The following is a 22,857-nucleotide window of genomic DNA, read 5'->3' on the forward strand; positions in this document are numbered from 1 at the left end:
TTATTACTGATGCAAAAAAGAAAAAGAAAATTTCATGAGATTTGCTTTATAGCCTAGCATCTACAGATGTTATTTAAATGTTACATTTGTGCTTTCCAAAAACATATACTATGCAATGTGTACTTTTCTATCAATATCCATTAGGTCAGGTTTGATTATTTTATTATTCAAATATTCTACACATCCCTACTGATTTTCTGTGTACTTGGTTTACTTGTTATTGAGAGAGGTATGTAAAAAAAAAATAGTACAAACTGGGGGCTGGTGGTCCAAGATCAGTGTGCCAGCATGGCCAGGCGCTGGTGAGGACCCTCTTGTGCGCTACATTCTGCCGATTTCTCCTTGTGTCGTCACATGACAGAAAGAAGAGTGGGCTACCTCTCTGACCTCTTCTTGTAAGAGCAATAATCCCATTTATGAGGACTCCACCCTTTTGACCTAATTACCTCCTGAAGCCCCCCTCTCCCAATATCATCACACTGAGGATTAGACTTGAACACAGAAATTTGGGGGGGACACAAACATTCAGTACACACGCACTATTAGACCTGTAAATGTATGTCCGACTGCAAGGACTAGCAAAGAATATAGAGGTCATGAATCACAGAAGACACGTAGGTTTTTCTTTTCCTGGGCAAGGTTACCCATTCTACATGGAGAAAGAATTTGAATTCCTGTCTTAATCTCCTTAGCACATGTTCTAAACAAGTCAAGGTACTGAAAATGTTAACATGAAAGGAAATAAAGATTTAATGCATGTTCTTCATATTGCTTTCTCGAAATTACAACAAATTAGAATTTCTGTAGTAAGAGTTCTAAATACTCACCAGGTGATTTAATGCATTAAAAAGCAGTTTTCTCCCAGATGGTTTGTCAAAATCAGCAATAATCCAGAAAGTAACTGAAGAAATTACATCATCTGAAAGTTTCAAACAGTTTATAGTCAAACTAATTCATCTTAAAATCAAACTAAAGACAGGGACATTTCCAGTTTACAAAATACATAAAAATAATAACAATTTTTAAAATGAATCTTTCTGAAAATAAGCAAATATTGGTAAAAATTACATACACCCAGAGTGAAATACACATAAAAATGTTAAAAGAGTAATACACTTTATATAAACTCAGATACCAAAAAGAAAGAATAGTCCGCAGAAACACATCTGTGAGATACTTTTGCCAGTAGGGAAAACTGTATCATGCTTATCAAAGTTCTACTGTTGCTAAGCAAAAGTGCCTTCCAGCTACACTTGTAAAAAATAATGATATTTATACGTCACATATATGTAAAACTGGATACAATAAATTATTAGCAGATATTGAAAACAGCAGCATTTATCAGCTTATGATTCATGTATTTCAAAAATTCTGGCTATTATTAACTTGGCCTAATTCACATCATCTTATGCCAACATCAATGCAATTCTTGTTTCAGAAACATCTGAAAATTTGGAAACCACAAGAAGAAATAACTTTTAATTCTGCAGTCACAGTTAAATGGGTTTAATTTCATCCAGCCTCAGCATATAACACCTGAAATAATACTTGTCTGGCCATCATTAAAACTTATAGAAAAATCAGTCCCTTAGATCGTATGACCCACTTAAAACAACTGTAAAATGTGTGCTATACCAAAAACCTACACCTGAATAGATGTGAAGCTACAGTTATTACCATACCCAGTAATATATAACTATGCAAAAACTGGCTTTGGTTAATGAAAAAAAATATAACAGAAAGAAGGATAACATCGATTCTACTTGCAATCCTTCAGAAGCAATTTGAAAGTAAAGCAGTGGCACGTTCTTTTCAAAGAAGAAAGGTAAAGAATTCTCATGCCTTCTTAATGTCATCACTTTTACCATTACAACTAGTAAACTGAGAACTATTTCAAAAGTGCTAAGTAGGGCTTCCCTGGTGGCGCAGTGGTTGCGAGTCCGCCTGCCGATGCAGGGGGCGAGGGTTCGTGCCCCGGTCCGGGAAGATCCCACGTGCCGCGGAGCGGCTGGGCCCGTGAGCCATGGCCGCTGAGCCTGCGCGTCCGGAGCCTGTGCCCCGCAACGGGAGAGGGAGTGCTAAGTAAATTTCTCCCAACTCTTTTCTTTCTTTACATATTTACATAAATGCAAATAAAGAAATCTCAGTTAATAAAGTCTTCTTTTAAATTGCAAGAGATTTAACCAAAGGGCATTAATTATGGCCTAACTTATTCTGATGCCCAGAAGCAATTTTTGAAATATAACCCAGAACCTGATAAATATGTTTCCCCTATTTTTTATTCCCTGTTTCTCTGCCTCCTTTTCCCTTCACTTGACACATTCAGGACCTTAGCCTGCCATAATATGGAATTGAATTATATTTTATTATTTGTTGGTTATCTTGTAGACAGACCACTTTATGAACATAAAATCATAGATCTGTTCCAAAGTAATTCAAGGGCCATATGGTCCTAATTTGGATTCACTCCACAGCATTCTCAAAAACTAGCTGTCTGCTTAAATCTCTCTCATTTATAAAAATTTACCCCTTATTACACAGTAATTCCATCTTTAGATCACTCATTGTTAGAAAGTTACTGCTTTATACACTGAAATAACAATCAGCTTTCTTTTATGTTTCATGCATTGGCTCTTTTTCTTCTCTCTAGAGCAAAACAGGTCAAACAAAACAAAGGGAAACCCAAACCAACCAAAGTCCAATTATCTTCATCTATCTGAATAGTTCATGGTCTCGAACACAACTGTGGTCACACTGAAGACTTTCCTATCTCGGCTAAGTCCTTATTTCCAAGATGTTCCTGTCTTGGCTCCCTCTCCTTTGGTTATGACCCTTAAGCAAAACATCCAGACGTTGTTTAATCAGAATACAGAACTATTCTCCTCTCATCTGGTGATTACACTTTTATTCATGCCTGATAAGACTATCAGTTTATTTAATCTTGAAAGGGTTTTTACTACCTTCCTAAAAAGGAGGAAAAACCTAAAAAGGAGGCAAAAACCCCTCAAGATTAACCCCTCTGCAATATACGATTCGCTAAGATCGGAGGCATCACATTTTCTCATCACAGTCCTTACCTCCTAATAATTTTCAAATCCTCAAACTGAAAACCAGGTCTCCAGTCAAATATCAACATCTAGAAACGTATTATACAAGCATTTAATAAAATTACAAGTTTTTGCCACTTAGGAATAAATTCGGGAAAATAAAATATGCTTATTACCTTCCTGGGTTACGTAATACATGTTCTCTGCAATTACAGCACTCTTATCTTGTGAATCCAAGAAGAAGAAAGTAGAGAAATCTTCAACATCAGCAGTTACTAAAAATTTTAATATTAAATGTTAAATAATGAATTAATAAAACATTCACAACTCAGTAAACATTTATAGGAAAGTATATGGAAGGATTATATTACCTGATGTAGATATTAAGTTAAGGTACTGCCATTTATTGTACAAAATCAAAGGATTTATACGGGGCACAACATTAGTTCTATCCATAAGGAAGTCAATTGCATTTGTTTGATCATTTAATGTACCCTAAAATAATAAAATATTATTTAGGTAATATATGTGATTTATATGCAGATGCTTTAAAATTATGCAGAGAATACATTTAAAGACTACTGAATCTAAAATAAGTCAATAAGTAATATGCAATTTAGGATTCTTATAATAAATTTTCCTATAAAACTGTTAAGTTTCTTTCCAATTAAGCAATTTTTAGATTCAATTATGCACAGATAAATTTAATTACTACTTTAAAAATCATTACTAAACGATCAGAATGGAAATTTTTACACAATTAACTTTTGCTATTAAAAGATATTTTTAATATAAAAATCATCTATAAATATCATTCATCATATATTTTCTCATACATGCTTACCTACCATAAAAACTTCCTTTTGTAAATACGCAGTTTCATCCATCATTCTGTGAAGAACAGCCATTTCTAGTTGCCTAATATTCATCCCTTCATGGTGAAAGGATTCACCATTATAAAGAGCTTGAGGCAAAGGCCCCAGGCCAGTCATCCTGTAATAGCTTGCTCCTGCCTATGCAATTAAAAAATACCAGAGAGTTAAACAGAATATGTTTGTCTGAAAAAGAAACACATAAAGAAAGGGACACGGCCACAGTTTTGTATGTCATAGAAAAAAATGTTAATTCTGCTAATTTTATCTGCCCTTTCCAAACATTATTTAAAGGAAAGTAATTTACCTACAAAGAACAAGTCAGAAAACTTTTTCTGTAAAGGGCCAGATACATATTTTAGGCTTTGTGAGCCATCTGGTCTCTGACACAACTACTCAATCGTGATGTTATAGTGCAAAAGCAGTGACACACACAACACATGAATGAGTGAACGTGGCTGTGTCTCCCAAAACCTGTATTTATAAAAACAGGTGGTAGAAAGGCTGGATCTGGCTCATGGGCTGTCGTTTGCTGACCCCTGAGAGAGAGTATGACATGACTTTAAAAAATGCATTTACCTGCATAAGAGATTCACTTATCGCTATATTCATTTGTTTAGTTAACATTTATTGAATTCAAGCATTTGGCTAGACTTTGTGACTACACAGCTGAAAAATCTGCCTTCAAGGGGCTCACATATATACAAGCGAAACTGAGGCATATACCAGATTATACGGGAGCCCAGAAAAGGAATGACTAAGCTTGAGTGTGGAGGGGAAGGATCACAGAAGGCGTCTGTTAGGGAGTGACACTAAAAGTCTTAAAGCATGAGCAAAAATATGCTAGGGAGATAAAGTGGAGAAAGACATTCCCAGTGAAAAGAGACAGCAGTGAAAGGAATAGAAGGGAAGAGAGATAGAGTATATCTAGATAATGGCAAGTACTCTTCTGTGTTTACAGTGAGAGGAGTTACATAGGGAGGAGATATGGAGTCCGAGGGGATGGGGAGAGAGGACAGATCATGAAGGTCCTCAGCATCTGGATTTTACCTTGCGAGTGATAAGGCATCACTGAACAATTCATTCGCTACTCAACACTACAAATTATTAAGACTGTCATTAGAGCCAACACATTCACAATTACCCTAGGAAGCTAAGGACTACTATTATATCCACTTTAGGGATGATAAAACAGAGAGTCACTTCCAACGCCACATAATGACTACACTTTGGAAACAGACTTCGTACTTACATCTGTTTGACCAAGAGTCTGAACTCTTAACCACTGGACTCTATTATCTCTGCATTTATTGGACATTTACTGTGTATCAGGCAATGAATGCATAGGAATGATATGCAAACTCTGTCCTAAGAAAACATAGCTTAACAGGGGGAGAGACGGACACATTACGAATAAGTGTGAATAGATATCCAAGGGTACTAGGGAGGGCATGGTCAATTCTACCTAGGAAGAGGGCTCATGACAAGAAATACAATCAAATTTGCTCTTTAAAAAAAAGAATATAGTGGGGACAAAGAGGAGGAAGCGGGTGGGAGAGCATATGCACTGGGGGCGGCGGGTCAGCGGCTACTGCAAAAACACAGGAAAGAAAAAGCAAGAGCCAGACAAAAATCAGTGGTGAGAAGCAAGGAGAGAATAAGGCAGTTTCTGAAATATTTAGTTGACAAAACCGACAGAACTTGATGATCTACTGTTTGGGAGGGTGTGAGGGAAAAGAAGTTGGACAACTGTCAGGCTTCTGGTAGCCCGAGTGCCCCGGGAGAATGATGGCGCTACCCTCTAGGATAAGGCACAAAAAAAGAAAAACAGGTTTGGGGTAACAAGAGAGACGGTGGGCGTGCTTTTAAATTCATTTAAGACGCTTATGGGCAATCCCCCAGGCAGCTGAATACATGGCTTTGGACCTGAAGACGGATATTGCTGCTAGAAATACAGGCTTGCTTCTGTTTTCCCCTGTGATTGTTCAGTTAGGCAACCTGTTTATTACAAAAGCGTTAATTACCACAAGTAAGCCATAACACTGAACTTTGTACTTGTAGCCTACATCTCTATTCTGAGCTGTAGACACAAATGTCCAACCACACTTACTTCACATCTCCTGTGGAATTCTCACAGGCACCTCGAATTCAATATTTGAAAAACGGAACTCCTGTTCTTATTTCCCACTTGGTTTCTCGTCCACCTCTTTCCATCTTGGCAACGCATGACCACCATCCCAGTGAGGTAGCTGAGCCCCGGGAGCCGTCCTTGTCGGCTTCTCCTCTCTCCCCTTTGCAATCCAGCAGCAGGTCCTGGATTGTATTTCCCAAATACCTCAATTGTGTCCATTTCTCTCTGCCTCTACTCTTCCAAAAACCTACTAGCCCATCTCTCATCTCTCACCTAAATGCTTCCTAATCCGTCTTACTACGTACACTTTTACCCTCCAGCAATCTATTCTCAACAACGGAGAATGCTCTTTGGAGAAAACGCATGTCACTGTCACTTCACTGCTTAATATCGTCTCAGGTTTTTCACTGCTGCAAAGGTATTCTACTGTTTTGAGTTCACAAGATTGTTCATCAACTACGGCTCACCACACTCTGTGTGATCAGGCCCCTTGCTTACACCTCCAGCCTCATCTTAGGGACTTCCCTCTACAACACAAACAACACATACTTGCTACATCTACTCAGTAGTAACAGCAGCTCTCTTCGTTCCTTCACGTTCAGGACATCCTAACGTTTTTCTCTGGAACGCTGACTACCTACCACTTCTTTGCCTTCTTTTGTCCAACTGTCCTCCTACTTCTGGACTCAGCTTTAATATCACTGCTTCAGTCACTGCTTTCCCACACTGCTTATCCACCTCCACCCCGCCCTCCCAAAGCTCCTCTTTCATTCTGTGTATTGTGTATTGGGTGGGCCCCTTCTAATAAAGACTCATGTCCATCAATTTGGGGAATTTCTTTGTGGTATTTCTCTAATGCTTTCCTTTGTTTTCTCTGTTCTTTCTGAATCTTGTGAATTGGAGACTGTTTACCTTCTTACTTTTCATGTGTCTTTTTTTTGTCTCTGCACTATTACATTTTTATTTTATTTTTAATTTTCAAAAGATCTTCCTTGTACTCTATTCTTTTACCTCTTGTGTACAGAATATTGTAAGTACTCAATAAATGTTTGTTGAAAGAAAAAATAAAGTTTGGATATATAGAGAAAACTACAGGAACATGAGTTTAGGGAATAAAGGCCTAAAACATTTATTTTCTTTGTGATGTAGTAATCAGAATGATTTTTGAGGCATGAAGAGAAAGGTGAAAAGGGGCTTATAGGACTGATGAATGTTTAGAATAACTCTTGGGAGGAACAGGTAAGGAATAAAACCAGGCACAACTAAAGGACTGTAAGTAACACAGAGTCCAGTTTAAACTGGAGATAAGTAGACTTGAGAAAAATGCAGAAATTAAGAAATGAAGACATCATCATTACAAGACAGTCTTACAGGGAGGGAGGAGTAAAAGAGGAGCAAACAGAAGACTGAACTCACACACACAAAATGGAATTCACTATTTCTGAGGAGTGTACTGAATCCTTAATCTTCACAAAAATCCTTAACGTTTTTCATAATTTCAGGAGAATATGACTACAGGTATCTTAAAATTGGCAACACCATAAAAATATTCATTTTTCAGCTTAACTCGATAAAGAGTAAATTTTATGAGCCCAATTCTTGCGTCTCCTCGTATCTAGAAAAGCACTAAAATCCTTCATGGTGACGTCTGCTCCTCGTGACTAGCAGTAACCTTCACTAGACTAGCAGAAGCCTTCTGCAAAAAACATGTGCTTAATTGCATGTACTCCCCCGTCACCAAAATCACATGTATACTGACCTTCCCTGCTACCTCTTCGGAGCAGCTTCTCAGAGCTCTCTGAAATGCCGTCTCCCGGGCTCTAGTCCTCATTTTGCCCCAATAAAACTTAACTAGCGACTCTCATGTGCATTTTTTTAAGTCGACAACTAAAATGAGAGTATAATAATAAAAATCATGATGACAGCGATGATGATAACACCAATAACAAGATATGAGCCCACAAAGAGAAACGGGAGAAAAGGTAAAGAGTAGATGACCAAAGTAGAAAGGGAAGTCACTCCCGTGCAGACAGAAAGGAACGTCAACATTTTCAGAACCCCTGAGGGCTAAAAACCTAGACTATTTTAGAAGGAGAAGATAAGGAGCAGAGCATGACATGTGGAAACTTGTTGAGAGTCTGTATGCAGAGAAGTTGTATACCAAGGCCCCTCTCTCCATCCTGAAAAGCTAAACTATTCTGCTTCCCTTTACTCTCTGTTGAAATGGAATCACAAAGGCTCTAGATTTGGGGATTCCAGGTAAGGTGGAAGGCTGAGAAAGGGGATGAAAACCAGACAGAAGATTGAAGGAAAGTTCACATTCTTTCAACCCGGCCTATTACCACATCCTATTTCTAGACATATCCTATCCCTTCGTTTCCCACATCTGCACCTTTTCATTTGCCACATATACTCCTTCTAAGAGGAAAATAAAGAATTCTCATTTGAAGAAATCAAACGCTGCAAAAGAATGCCAGCATTTGAAAAGACATTTATTTGTTGGTCATCTAACTGAAAAAATGGACTCACTCCCCAAGTGAGGCCCACCAACCGAAAAGACCCATTTATTTGTAAGCAGCTTTTTATGGTTTCATACTTACATGTGAAAGACAACCGGACATAATACATTTGACAAATGCTTCAAACACAAAAAAAGAAATCAAATTGGATGAAAAAGGGAAGCTATAGAAGGCAGAGATAGCGCAGGCCACAGAACAACACATCAAAAAGCTAACATTCTTAGATTTTAAAACTGTGTTCATGAAAGAAAAACTGGACACTACAAAAAAGGAATAAAAGAAGAAAAAGTAAATAATTGCTCAATCCAGAAGCTTCAGAAAGAACAGAGAGAATACAGGAAAGGACAGCATTAAAAAATAACACAAAGAAATTTCCAGAATTGATGGACACGTATCTCCATTAGAAGGGACCCACCAAACACCCAATGTGTTAAATGAAACAGGATCAAGACAAAGATATATCATGAAATTTCCAAGCAACAGGGATAAAAAGATCCTAAAAACTTTCAAACAGGAAATATAAATACATCAAAGAAAGACAAAGGAGTCAAAATCAGATTGTTATCATTCATTGCAGTAGCTTATTAGGAGCTGGGAGAGAGTACAAGAAAGCCTTCAAAATCCATACGAAAAATGATTACCCAGTCCAACAATCAATAAAATGCAAATATAAAATAAAAAACTTTTATATAAGAGATCAAAGAATTTTTTTCATGTATACTTGCTTGAAAAAGAAAAGCAAAATAAATCAAAAAGAGGAAAGGCACAGTGTTCATGAAGCCGGAGAAAAAGCAGAGATCCAAGGAAGGAGAGCAGCAAAGGCAGATCCAGAAATGACAGCTGTGCTTCAGGTGCAGAGGACAACCAGTTCAGTTTAGACAAAATGCAGAGTGGCTGCAGAAGGGCATTCTTGGGGCTGGGGTGTGTGGGGCAAAGTGCTGGTTTGTTAATGGCTATGTTTGTTTGTGTAAGGAAAATTCTAGATAGGTTATCTGACCAATCTCTTGACTATCTCGATATATTTGTAATAGGTAGAAAACTACGTGAATGAGTAAAAATGGAGTGACTCTTAAAGCTACAAAAAAAAAAGTTGTTAAAAAACAACCATAGTACTTGACTTACTAACAAGGGACACCTAAAAAGTCACACTCACACTAAATATTCATTTAACCAAAATGTGTTAAAAACAGATCTGATAATCAGCTGGTTTGCAACTGCACAGGACTCTCCACTTCTTACTGAAATACTTTTGCACCAGTTGGTAAGTAACTGCTGTCTTGGGATGGCGATTCCGCACATGAGAACTACCTTGACCGCTTTCCCAGACCACCCATGTCAACATGATTCAGCTATAAGCAAGTCAGTATCAGCCTCAGCATGAGGGCTTCCAAGACTCCATTCCAGTTCGAGGATGTGCTTTGATTGATTCTTTCTGATTGTTTGCTCTTGAAGCCACAACAGGTTTAAAATATTTTAAGTACTACCACTGGGACTGCAGGAGACCAAGTGAAGGCCAGGAGATGGAAGAGAGCTCAATCTTCAATTACTGTTAAGACTCAACAAATAATATCTAAAAATTAAGACGTGCAAACTTAAGGAATACAAAAGAATAAGAAGACAAGATTCCTTTCCTTGAAGTACTTATAATACAGTTGGAAATGAAATTTACATTCAAATACATTATGTATAAAACGGTAGTTAATAGGAAACAGTAATATTGGGTTGTGAACACCAATATCTGAGGATAACATGGTGTTAGATATTTTCATGGCAACTGATATAAATAGTATGTTTGGGCTATATAAAATTATGTAAACTTAAAAATTCATTTGTATCACATCATATGTTGCTGTTGCCTTTAACTAGAATACATATGAATAAATGAATTCATTTATTTCCACATAAAAGTTAGAGTTTTGTTTGTAGAGCCATTCAGCCACTCTTGATTGGAGCACTCCACTTACATTTAAAGTAATTATTGATAGGTATGTACTTATTGCCACTTTTTAATTGTTTTAAGGTTGTTTTTGTAATTTTCTGCACTGTAAATTCTGAGAAGTATCTGTTTTGGTACTTTTAAAAAAGCCAATAGTGGCAACTTAAATACTGTAGACAACTTGTGTCATTCAAAGGTATAAATTTCCCTTTTTTCTGAGGGTCTAAAATCTAAATCATGAGTTAATTATACTGAGATCATTTATTCATGAGATTATAATAAAAGTTTCTTGATCACATTTAAAAAAATTTGCATTCCAGCTTACCTTTCTTTCACCATCATATTTAGAATAAATTCCCAAAATATCCCAAATATTAGCATGAGGAAATTCATTTTGGAGAACACCCTTCACATTGTCCACAGTGAGTATATTGTGATTCTCTACTTTTTGGTACATCTGTGAAAATAAAGATATTATAATTAATTTTCACCTTACAGTAATTAGTTTTATTTCTTTCCCTTAGCATGCATAGTTATAAAATAAAGAACATATCTTATATTTTGTAAGTTCTAAGCATACTATATACGTACACATATATACACACATGATCCCTACACATACACAAATAAACCATTTTAAGAATACAATCTATTATCCTATAGTAAAAATGGTTTTGTGAATATTCTTTGGCTTTCAAAATACCATATGTGTATACTATATTCTATTTTGATCAAACCAGATGCTATGATTCTTAATAAAATGGTTAACTTTATTTAAAAAGATATGTATAAAATATTTTAAATGACTTATTTCAGAAATGCTTTATTTTCATTTCCAATTGCTCTTTAGTAAATATCTTAACTAGATTTTCTCTGTACCTCCATTCTTCCCCGTCTCCAATATTCTAATCATACTGGCGTAACATAAGCTGCTACTCCTTTATTTAGGGTTTTTTTTTTTTCATTTCTCCCTTCATTACAGATCCTCTGCTATGACCCAGGCACTGTTCCACATGGGGAAAATGACAGCTCTGCCTCAAGAGAGAAGCTATCTCTGAGCAGATGACTCACCGAAACATAAATATGTTTATGTTATGGGGAAAAGAGGGAACAACTACTTAAGTACAAGCACCATTAGGTAGCATTCTGATATATCAATTAAGAATATTATTTTTAGTCCCAATTCACTTAAATTATTATTGCCAGAGACAATTCTCATATTATGGCTGACAGAATTCTCATATTATTCCTCATAGTAAGGAATCAGCATTCTTTGATTTCCTTTTATCACTATAAACTTTGTAACCTATCCCTTTAAAAGGTGACACAGATCTATAAGTAGATCTCAGAGTTTAGTTTTATGAGCATCTCCATTTATAGGCAAGTTTTCTCCTTATATCAAAGCAGGACATACTATGATCTTAGTAACTCAAAAAAAAGGGAGAAAGTTCAGCCTTCTGTAAAACATAAACAGGGATTAGAAAATGAAGTTTTGAATAAAGCAAAAGTTATATATGAAAAGTCTTTGAGGTCAGTCATTTTACTAATTTGTAATTTTAAAATGTTAGGTACTCCTAAGGTAGCTAAGGTAGCCAGAATGTCTTGCATAAGCTACTTTAGATATATAACAATTCAAACTTCTTATACATTATTTTAATTTTAAAAACTGTTATGTAACTTGGTAAGCAGAAAAGAAACTATGTAACATATACGTTATGAAATATGAATAACAAAATGAGCAGTCTCCATGAACAAACCACAAAACACTAAAAAATGAACATCACTGTGAATTACAATGCTGGTAAAGCAAAACTTTCCTCCCAGTCCCATCTCCCTCTGTTCCTCAAAAGCAAGGATCATTTTGTTTGTTTACCATTCCCTTATCTTTCGAGTTCTGGAGTTTTATCTGAATGTATATCCATGCATTATGATATTTAGTTTTGTTTGTTTCTGAGCTTTAAACAGTACGTGGTAATATGCTGGCCTTCTATACTTTCATTAGGCTTCTAATATAGCTATGGTCTTGGCATATCACGCTCCATTATGTGAAATGATTAAATTGTATCCATCTGTACTGATATAAATACATACCTATATATGTGTATATATATATATATATATATCAGTATACCATACATATGTAGTTTCCAGTTTGCTGCTATTGTGGATGATTCTGCTAATAATAGTCTCCTACAAGTTTCTCTCAAAGTGTGTGCGTGTGCGTGTGTGCGTGTGTGTGTGTGTAGGGATTATGCAAATTTAACTCCAAATTCTGAAGCACTCCAATTGGTTTCAAAGTGGTTGTACCAATTCATATCCTTAGAGGCAGTGCAACAGTGTAAAGGAGTTCCCACTGTTCTCCATTTTCATTAACATATGATATTACCAGCTTTCTTAATTACTGCCAAATTACAGGATATAAGATATAGTTCAGGGTAAGCTTTATTTGCATTTTTCTGATTTCTGAGACAATTATCTTGTTCACCAGTAACTGTAATAAATACTTATTTACTTTACTAACTTTAATAAGTTGCAATTTACCATTAACGTATCCCCTTGTATTTTAAAAAATCCCTTATGTGTTTCTTCTTTTGGGTTCTTTGTATTTTTCCATTTGTAGGAAATCTTTATAGCATGGAATATAAATCTTTTATTGACGATATGTACTGCAAATATTTATCTTGCTTGGAACTTATTTCCCCTCACTTCTTTATGATATCTTTTGATGAACACTGGTTTCCATTTGTAACATAGCTAAATTTATCAATATTTTCCTTCAGACTCATAACATTTAAAGTTTCACTGAGGAATCCTTAACTTCCTTGGGGTCCTAATTTCTTAATATTTTAATGCTTTGTTTTTCACACTAAGCTTTTAAGCTAACTGAAATTATGTTTTACCTAAGGTGTGAGATCTTATCTGCACTGGATTACAACCAATTGTCCAGCTACCAGCTGTTTAAAGTCCACTGCCACCTACTGTAACACCACTTCTGCATTCTTCAGTTTGGGAGGACCCACACAAACCTTGCCTTTGAACCAATACTGCACTGTCTTAATAGAACTTTATACATCTTATTATCTGGCATGGCCAGTCCCAGCACTTTACTCTTCCTCAAGAGATTCTCAGCAATTTTGGGTCAGTACTCTGTCATATAAATTTTATATATTCTTCTATTTTATTTTTTTTTCAACTTTGAGGTATAATTGACAAAATTGTAATATATTTAAAGTGTACAACATGTTGATCTGATGTACATATATGTTGTGAAAGGATCCCCACCACTGAGTTAAAAAACACATCAATCACCTCCCATATTTATCTTTTTCTTCTTTTTTGGTGATAAAACACTTAAATTCTACTCTCCTGGTAAATTTCAATTATGCAGTACAGTATTATCAACCACAGTCACCATATTGTACATTAGATACCCAGAACTTATTCCTCGTATAACTGGAAGTTTGTACCCTCTGACCAACATATCTTCATTTCCTCTACCCCCCGGCAACCATTTATCTATGAGTTCAGTTTTTTGTAGATTCCACACGTACGGAATACTGTACGGTATTTATTTTTCTCTGATATATTTCACTCAGCATAATGCCCTGCAGGTTCATCCATATTATAGGAAATAGCACAATTTCCTTCTTTTATAAAGCTGAATAATACTCTATTGTGCATATATACGCACCACATTTCGTTTATCCATTCATCCATCAATGGACACTTTGGTTGCTTCAGACCCTTGGCCATTGTGAACAATGCTACAATGAACATGGGAGTACAGATATCTCTTCAAGATGCTGATTTTCTTTCTTTTGGTTATACTTCCAGAAGTGGGATTGCTGGTTCATACTGTAGTCCTATTTTTAAGTTATTGAGGAACCTCCCGACTGTTTTCCATAGTGGTTATATCAGTTTACATTCCCACCAAGTGTACAGAGTTCCTTTTTCTCCAAAACCTCGCCAGCATTTGTTCTCTCTTGTCTTTTTGGTAATAGCACCCTAACAAGGGTGAGGTGCTATCTCACTGTGGCTGATTTGCATTTCCCTGATGATTAATCAAATTGAGAACTTTATCACATACCGGTTGGCCATCTGCATGTCTTCTTGGGGAAAACGTATATTCAGGTCCTTTGCTCATTTTAAAACTGGGTTATTTGGTTTTCTTTCTGCCAACGCAGTATACAAATTTCTGTTTTTAAAACTGAAGTATAGCTGACTTACAACTTTGTGTTAGTTTCTTGTGTATGGTATAGTGATTCGGTTATTCATACATTCTTTCTCATTACAAGGTTACTACAAGATATTGAATATAGTTCCCTGTGCTATACAGAAGGACCTTGCTGCTTATGTATTTTATATGTAGTAGTGTGTATCTGTTAATCACCAGCTCCTAATTTATCCCTACCCCTCTTCCCCTTTGGTAACTGTAAATTTGTTTTCTATATCTGTGACTCTGTTTCTGTTTTATAAATAAGTACATTTGTATCACTTCTTAGATTCCACATATAAGTGATATATATTTGTCTATGTCTGACTTACTTCACTTCATATGATAATATCCAGGTCCACCCTTGCTGGACCTGCCATTTGTTGCTGCAAATGGCATTATTTCATTATTTTTTATAGCTGAGTAGTAGTCCATTGTGTGTGTGTGTGTGTGTGTGTGTACACACCACATCTTCTTTATCCATTCATCTGTTGATGGCCACTTAGGTTGCTTCCATGTCTTGGCCATTGTAAACAGTGCTGCTTCGAACACTGGGGTGCATATATTTTTTCAAATTAGAGTTTTCTCCAGATATATGCCCAGTAGTGGGATTGCTGGGTCATATGGTAGTTCTATTTTTAGTTTTTTAAGGAACCTCCATACTGTTCTCCATAGTGGCTGTATCAATTGACATTCCCACCAACAGGGCAAGACGGTTCCCTTTTCTCTGCACCCTCGCCAGCATTTATTGTTTATAGACTTTTTAATGATGGCCATTCAGAATGGTGTGAGATGATACCTCATTGTAGTTTTGATTTGTATTTCTGATAATTAGTGATGTTGAGCACCTTTTCATATGCCTATTGGCACATATGTATATCTTATTTGGAGAAATGTCTATTTAGATCTTCTGCCCATTTTCTGACTGGGTTGTTTTTTTGATACTGAGCCGCATGAGCTGTTCGTAAATTCTGGAGACTAATCTCCATGTGTTTGTGTTTTTTAGTTTTATTTTTCCTGTAATTGATTTCTAATCTCATAGCGTTGTCGTTGGAAATGATGTTTGATATGATTTCAATTTTCTTAATTTACCGAGGCTTGATTTGTGGCCCAAGATGTGATCTATCCTGGAGAATGTTCCCTGTGCACCTGAGACGAAAGTGTGCTCTGTTGCTTTTGGACAGAATGTCCTATAAATATCAATTAAGTCTATCTGGTCTAATGTGTCATTTAAGGCTTGCGTTTCCTTACTGATTTTCTGTCTGGATGTTCTGTCCATTGGCGTAAAAGGTGTATTAAAGTCCCCCACTATTATTGCATTACTGTGGATTTCCCCTTTCATGACTTAGCATTTGACTTATATACTGAAGTGTATTTTTGCTTTTATTTCTAATGCTTGGGAGATTGACTTAGGAAAATCTTACTATGATCTATGTCAGAGAATGTTTTGCCTATGTTCTCTTCTAGGAGTTTTATGGTATCCTGTCTTATATTTAAGTCTTTAAGCCATTTTGAGTTCACTTTTGTGTATGGTGTAAGGGTGTGTCCTAACTTCACTGATTTACATGTGGCTGTCCAGTTTTCCCAATACCACTTGCCGAAGGGTCTGTCTTTTCTTCATTGTATATTCTTGCCTCCTTTGTGGAAGACTAATTGACTGATAGGTGTGTGGGTTTATTTCTGGGCTCTCTAATTTGTTCCATTGGTCCATATGTCTTTTTTTGTACCAATACCATGCTGTTTTGACTACTGTAGTTTGTAGTATTGTCTGAAATATGGGAGGACTGTGCCTCCAGCTTTGTTCTTTTTCCTCAGGATTGCTTTGGCAATTCTGTGCCTTTTGTGGTTCCATATAAATTTTAGGATTATTTGTTCTAGTTCTGTGAAAAATGTCATGGATAATTTGATAGGCATTGCATTAAATCTGTAGAGTGTGGGCTTCCGTGGTGGCGCAGTGGTTGAGAATCCGCCTGCCGATGCAGGGGACACGGGTTTGTGCCCCGGTCCAGGAAGATCCCACATGTTGTGGAGAGGCTGGGCCCGTGAGCCATGGCTGCTAAGCCTGTGTGTCTGGAGCCTGTGCTCTGCAACAGGAGAGGCCACAGCAGTGAGAGGCCAGTGTACCACAAAAAACAAACAAACAAAAAATCTGTAGATTGCTTTGGGTGGTATGGTCCTTTTAACAATATTAATTTTTTCAGGGACTTCCCTGGTGGCACAATGGTTAAGAATCTGCCTGCCAATGCAGGGGACACAGGTTTGAGCCCTGGTCTGGGAAGATCCCACATGCCGCGGAGCAACTAAGCCCATGTGCCACAACTACTGTGGCTGTGCTCTAGAGCCCGTGAGCCACAACTATGGAGCCTGTGGGCCACAACTACTGAAGCCTGTGTGCCTAGAGCCTGTGCTCCGCAATGAGAAGCCACTGCAGTAAGAAGCCTGTGCACCACAATGAAGAGTAGCCCCTGCTCGCTGCAACTAGAGAAAGCCTGCATGCAGCAACAAAGACCCAAAGCAGCCAAAAATAAAATAAAATTTAAAAATTAAAAAATAAAAAGAACATTAAAAAAAATGGTATTAATTTTTTCAATACAAGAACATGGGATATCTTTCCATTTCTTTAAATAATCTATTTCCTTTATCAATGCTTTATAGTTCTCAGAGTGTAAGTCTTTCACCTCCTTGGTCAGGTTTATTCCTAAGTATTTTAATTTTTTAAAGTTATTTAAAAAGGAATTATTTTTTACTTTCCTTTTCTGGTATTTCATTGTTAATGTAAAGAAATGCAACAGATTTCTGTGTGTTCATCTTGTAGCCTGATACCTCGCTGAATTTGTTAATCAGTTCTAATAGTTTTTGTGTGGATTTTTTAGGGTTTTCTATATACAGTATCATGTCATCTGCATATAGTGACAATGTTACCTCTTCCCCACCAATCTGAATACCTTTTATTTCTTTGTCTTGTCTGATTGCTGTGGCTAGGCCTTCCAATACTACGTTGAATAGAAGTGGTTAAAGTGGGTGTCCTTGTCTTGTTCCAGATTTTAGTGGGAAGACTTTCAACTTTTCACCATTAAGTATTATGTTGGCTGTAGATCTGTCATAAATAGCTTTTATTATGTTGAGATATGTTCCCTCTGTACCCACTTTGATAAGAGTTTTTATCATGAATCGCTGTTGAGTTTTATCAAATGCTTTTCCTGTATCTATTGAGATCATCATGTGATTTTCATCTTTTCTTTTGTTGATGTGGTGTATCACATTGATTGATTTACATATGTTGAACCATCCTTGTGACCCTGGGATGAATCCAACTTGATTGTAGTGAATGATCTTTTTTATGTGTTATTTGACTCGGTTTGCTAATACTGGGTTGAAAATTTTTGTATCTACACTCATCAAAGATATTGCCCTTTAATTTTCTTTTTTGGTAGTGTCTTTGTCTGGTTTTGATATCAAGGTGATGGTGGCTTCATAGAATAACTTTGGGAGTGTTCTCTCTTCTTACTTTTGGATGAGTTTGAGAAGTTCTTCTTTGTATGTTTAGTAGAATTCCCCAGTGAAGCCATCTGGTCCTGGAGTTTTGTTTGCAGGGAGTTTTATTACAGATTCTATTTCACTTCCAGTGATCAGTCTGATTCAATTTTGGTGGGCTGTATGTTTCTAGAAACTTGTCCGTTTCTTCCAGGTTGTTGAATTTGATGGCATATAATTGTTCATAGTATTCTCCTATGGTTTTTTAATATTTCTGGGGTATCAGTTGTTATTTCCCCTCTTTCGTTTCTAGTTTTATTTGGGTCCTGTCTCTTTGCTTCTTCACTAGCCTGGCCAGAGGTTTGTCAATTTTGTTTGCCCTTTCAAAACAAAAGCTCTTGGTTTTATTCTTTCCATTGATTTTTAAATCTCTATTTTATTTCCTCTCTGATCGTTATTATTCCCTTCCTTCTGCTGACTTTAGGTTTTGTTTGTTCTTCTTTTTCTAATTCTTTTAGGTGGAAGTTAGGTTGTTCACTTGAGATTTTTCTTGTTTTTGAGGAAGGCCTGTATCGCTATGAACTTCCCTATTAGGACTGTTTTTGCTGCATCCCACAGATTTTGTATGACTGTATTTTCACTGTCATTTTTCTCCAGGTATTTTTAAAATTTCCTCTTTGGTTTCATCATTGACCCATTGGTTTTTTTAAATAGCATGTTGTTTAGTTGCCATGCAATCTTTTTCTCTCATTTCTCTTTCTGTGGTTGATTTCTAGTTTCATGCTGTTGTGGTCAGAAAAGATCTTTGAAATAATTTCTACCCTCTTAAAATTTTTTGAGACCTGTTTTGTGTCCTAGTGTGTGCTCTATCCTAGAGAATGTTCCATGTGCACTTGAAAAGAATGTATATTCTAGTTTTTTGGGGGTGTAATGTACAGAAAATATCAATTAAATCTAACTGTTCTATTGTGTCATTTAGGATCTCTGTTGCCTTACTGATTTTCTCTCTGGAATATCTGTCCACTGATCAATGGGGTGGTGTTATAGTCTTCTACTATTATTGTGTTCCTGTCAATTCCTCCCTCTATGTCTGTTAGTATTCCTTTTATGTATTTAGGTGCTCCTTTATTGGGTGCATATATGTTAACAAATGTAATATCCTCTTCTTATATTAATCCTCTTATCATTATACAGTGTTCTTTTTTTTATCTTTTATGGTCTTTGTTTTAAAGTCTATTTCCTCTAATATGAGTATTGCTATCCCTGATTTCTTGTCATTTCCATTTCCATTAAATATCTTTTTCCATACCGTCACTTTCAATCTATGTGCGTCTTTTGCCCTAAAGTGTGTCTCTTACAGGCAGCATATTGTAGGCTCTTGTCTTATTATCCAATCTGCCACTCTATGTCTTTTGAGTGAAGCATTTAGTCCATTTAAGGTAATTATCGATAGACATGTATTTATTGCCATTTTAAACCTTGGAAGGTCTTGAAGTTACTTAGTGTTAAATATCATATTGATCCTTTCACAGTGAGGTACGTGGACTTTAATAAAAGATTTAAGTCAATTTGACTGAATCCCTTATAAACTCTTACACCAATCAGTAAAACTAATAGACTGAGATATAATATTGACACTTATACCATGGTACTATTTTACAGAATACAGTGCATCCCCAAGTCACTGAAGTGTAGGTAGTTTCTATAACTTAGGACAATGACTCAGTGAAGTATTTAGTGGTTTTCGTGGGAGCTCTAGAAATGGGGCAGGAAATTTACACTGCTTTGGTAATTTCATTTTCAGTTTGAAGAAGAACCATTCCCTGTCACAATAATGGTTGACAAGCCAAAGAACAGTAAATATAAAAATGAACAGTTTTTTAAAGCTATAACCTGACTTTCTTAATAACAACAATATAGCTCTTTAATACATTTATATTTCCATTATGAGCCATAAGAGAGTTTCAAACCATCTATTATAAAATAATCTTCCTACCTCGTTTTTCCTTAATAAGGTTCTTACCAATTTCTGACATTTCTTATAGTCTCTCTGTCAGACTCAGCATCAATCTTACCATTTTGACGCCAATTTGCTGTTGTGAAGTTTTCTTCCTCCTTTGAAATTCTCTAGGAAGTCTCTATATACTTTGTCATTTAGAACATTTAAGTTTGAAATAATCTTTTCTATTCATGATTTTATTCCAAACCCAGCTCAAGAATTCTTCCCTTACTAATTATTTTCTATTAATATGCTTCCTCTAAATTTATATATACAATTTAAGTTCCTTTATTGGTTGGGTAAACCTAAATAAATTCATATATTTGGGCACAGCCTCATTTATAAAATGGGGACAATATTATGTACTTCAGTTGGGAGCTGCAAGAATCAAATTCATCATGTGTACTAATCCCCATGATAGTTTTTATAAACTTTGAAATGTTAAAATAATAAATAATAATTATAGTAATGCAAAAACCACTATACATCCTAAAGAAATTATATATAGTACATCAACTCACGTGTACTATAGAAATAAATGCTTGTGATACATCATGCTCTTCTGCAATATAGTTGAAAGCTCGCCAAAGAGCAACTCCAGCATCATCTTTTCCATCAACTTCATCATCTGTATTAACAATGAACACAAAACCGATTCTAGGAAAGAAGATGAATGAGAGATGTTACAACTACCTCTTGAACCACAATAAACCACGATTTTTAAATATTATTAGACTAGAACATCTAGATGGAGGAAATGTGTTGGTAGATGGGGTAAAGGGGAGTATTATTATTTGAAAAGCTTTGATTTGTAATGCCTTGTCACCAAAATCCTCATCTCTGTTGGATTCCTCCAAAATGTAAAACTCTCTCTGGTGGTGACATTATCAAATAGCTATTTTTTTCCAGAAAGAAAAAGTGGAGGGAAGTGTACTCCTAACACGACCATGGAAAATGGACCCATCCTTAAGTACCCAAGTGACAATCATTCTCTCAGGAAGGTAACAGGGTAAACAAGACTACCAAGCAGCTCTGATTAATGGAGTCGATCATAAATGTGTATGATTTTTCACAGCACACAGCTATGTTTTGTCAGGCACTAGAGATGACCATCACTTTGAATTCAACATTGACACCCCATGTGACACAACATGAACATCACTGGATTTCCTTCAGCTGACAGTCTGTTATAAATTGACAACTACCTAAGAGGAATTTTATGATAAAAGAGAAGTTCAGCAAGTTTTATAAAGTCCACGGTATATTCTTGAGCCGGATCAATAAACAGAACCTAAAAAAAAGTAGATAGACTATAATCACCATTTTGTTTTAACACTTCATAATTTTCATGAAACTGAAATTTAATCTAACTTCTGTAGCTAAAAGCATGAAATTCAAGGTACAATTTTAAAATTTTTCTAGCAATTTTAAAGAATTTTGAGGAATGTATATAAGAAAGAATTTCACAGTTTACAAATTTCTAAAAGCTACACACCAAAATATAATAATACACGAAATTTAATCAGGTTATTCATCCTCTTTTTGAAGCACAGCACAAAGTAAATATTTTTTACAAGAAGTGAAATACCTTATTCTAAGTGTTCATTGGATTTTCTGTGATGAATTTTTCAAAAAAGGAAATAGAAATTGAATTTTGAGCCAAAAAATAACAGCATTAACATCTGCTGTAGGAACTAAGATATTCACTTCCTATGTGAAAAAAATATAAAGCCCTAGGTGTTTTCTCCACATTACAAAGTTCTATAAGGTTATTTAACATTGTAATAATGAACATTTATACACAGATGACACAGTGGTATTTATGTATTTTTCCCTGAAATGTACTTAAATTAGTTCTTTATAATAAAGAAGGAAGAAAAGTTCGATCATAAACTGCTTTTAGAAAATATAACAGTAACCCATCAACTTAATGTTGGTATTATAAAAGCACATGAGGGTTAAATAATAAAAGGCAGGTTAGGTGACACTGATAGCTTTTGATACCTAGTCAGCCATGCCACCTCAAGCTTTTTGCATCAGGCAAATACTTCCTTCCTTATTCCTCAGATGCCTATTTACCAAGAGCAGGATAGTCCAAAAAGAACGGTGATATCTTTATAAAAGATGTATACAAAATTTCAAAGTATAAAACTTACCAAATTATGAAAATTACGCCTTATGAAAGGTATACTTCCAGGGGACACTGGCTTCAAGAGTTCCTGGCAACTTGAAGGCCACATAACATACAAATCATCAGTTTCTAAGTCATTAATCCACTAGAAAAGAATCCAGAAATCTGTGAAAGCTATATTAATACTTAAATCATTTTCAAAGCCGGATTTCACTCTGTCAAACAGCAAGAGAAATATACACAAGATTTTCTATATTTCTGATTAAGTATAAGAAGCTAGTTGAATGTTCTTTAAGGAACATAGATGTGCAAAAATTTTATATTCCCATAGCCTTCCCCTTCTAAAACAATTGACTCCATTTACTCACAGGTTCATTTTTCATACTAAAAAATAAAATTGTATAAAAATTACTCTGATAAACCATTTAAGGTACAGGAGGCAATGAGGTCATTCGCCTTTCCTCTAAAATTTAAAAGCTTGGACATAAGGAAAATAAAATGACTTACAAAAGTTAAATGTTTAAAACCGACATTT

The 22,857-nt window shown here is 35.7% G+C and overlaps 1 protein-coding gene across 3 annotated transcripts in view; it reads right to left on the minus strand.

Annotated features, from left to right (window-relative positions):
- Positions 1-22,857, minus strand: part of UGGT2 (UDP-glucose glycoprotein glucosyltransferase 2) — a 165,891-nt gene that overhangs the window by 74,664 nt on the left and 68,370 nt on the right. For all 3 annotated transcript variants that reach the window (XM_059041564.2, XM_067016653.1, XM_067016652.1), the window contains 8 exons: positions 22,348-22,467; positions 21,397-21,482; positions 20,713-20,848; positions 10,831-10,962; positions 3,896-4,060; positions 3,419-3,542; positions 3,224-3,322; positions 828-919 (listed from right to left, as the gene is read on the minus strand). In XM_059041564.2, coding sequence (XP_058897547.1) covers positions 828-919; positions 3,224-3,322; positions 3,419-3,542; positions 3,896-4,060; positions 10,831-10,962; positions 20,713-20,848; positions 21,397-21,482; positions 22,348-22,467 — 954 coding nt within the window. The remainder of the gene's footprint in view (positions 1-827; positions 920-3,223; positions 3,323-3,418; positions 3,543-3,895; positions 4,061-10,830; positions 10,963-20,712; positions 20,849-21,396; positions 21,483-22,347; positions 22,468-22,857) is intronic.

Source organism: Kogia breviceps, chromosome 16 (genome assembly GCF_026419965.1).
Source record: "Kogia breviceps isolate mKogBre1 chromosome 16, mKogBre1 haplotype 1, whole genome shotgun sequence".
NCBI lineage: Eukaryota > Metazoa > Chordata > Mammalia > Artiodactyla > Physeteridae > Kogia > Kogia breviceps.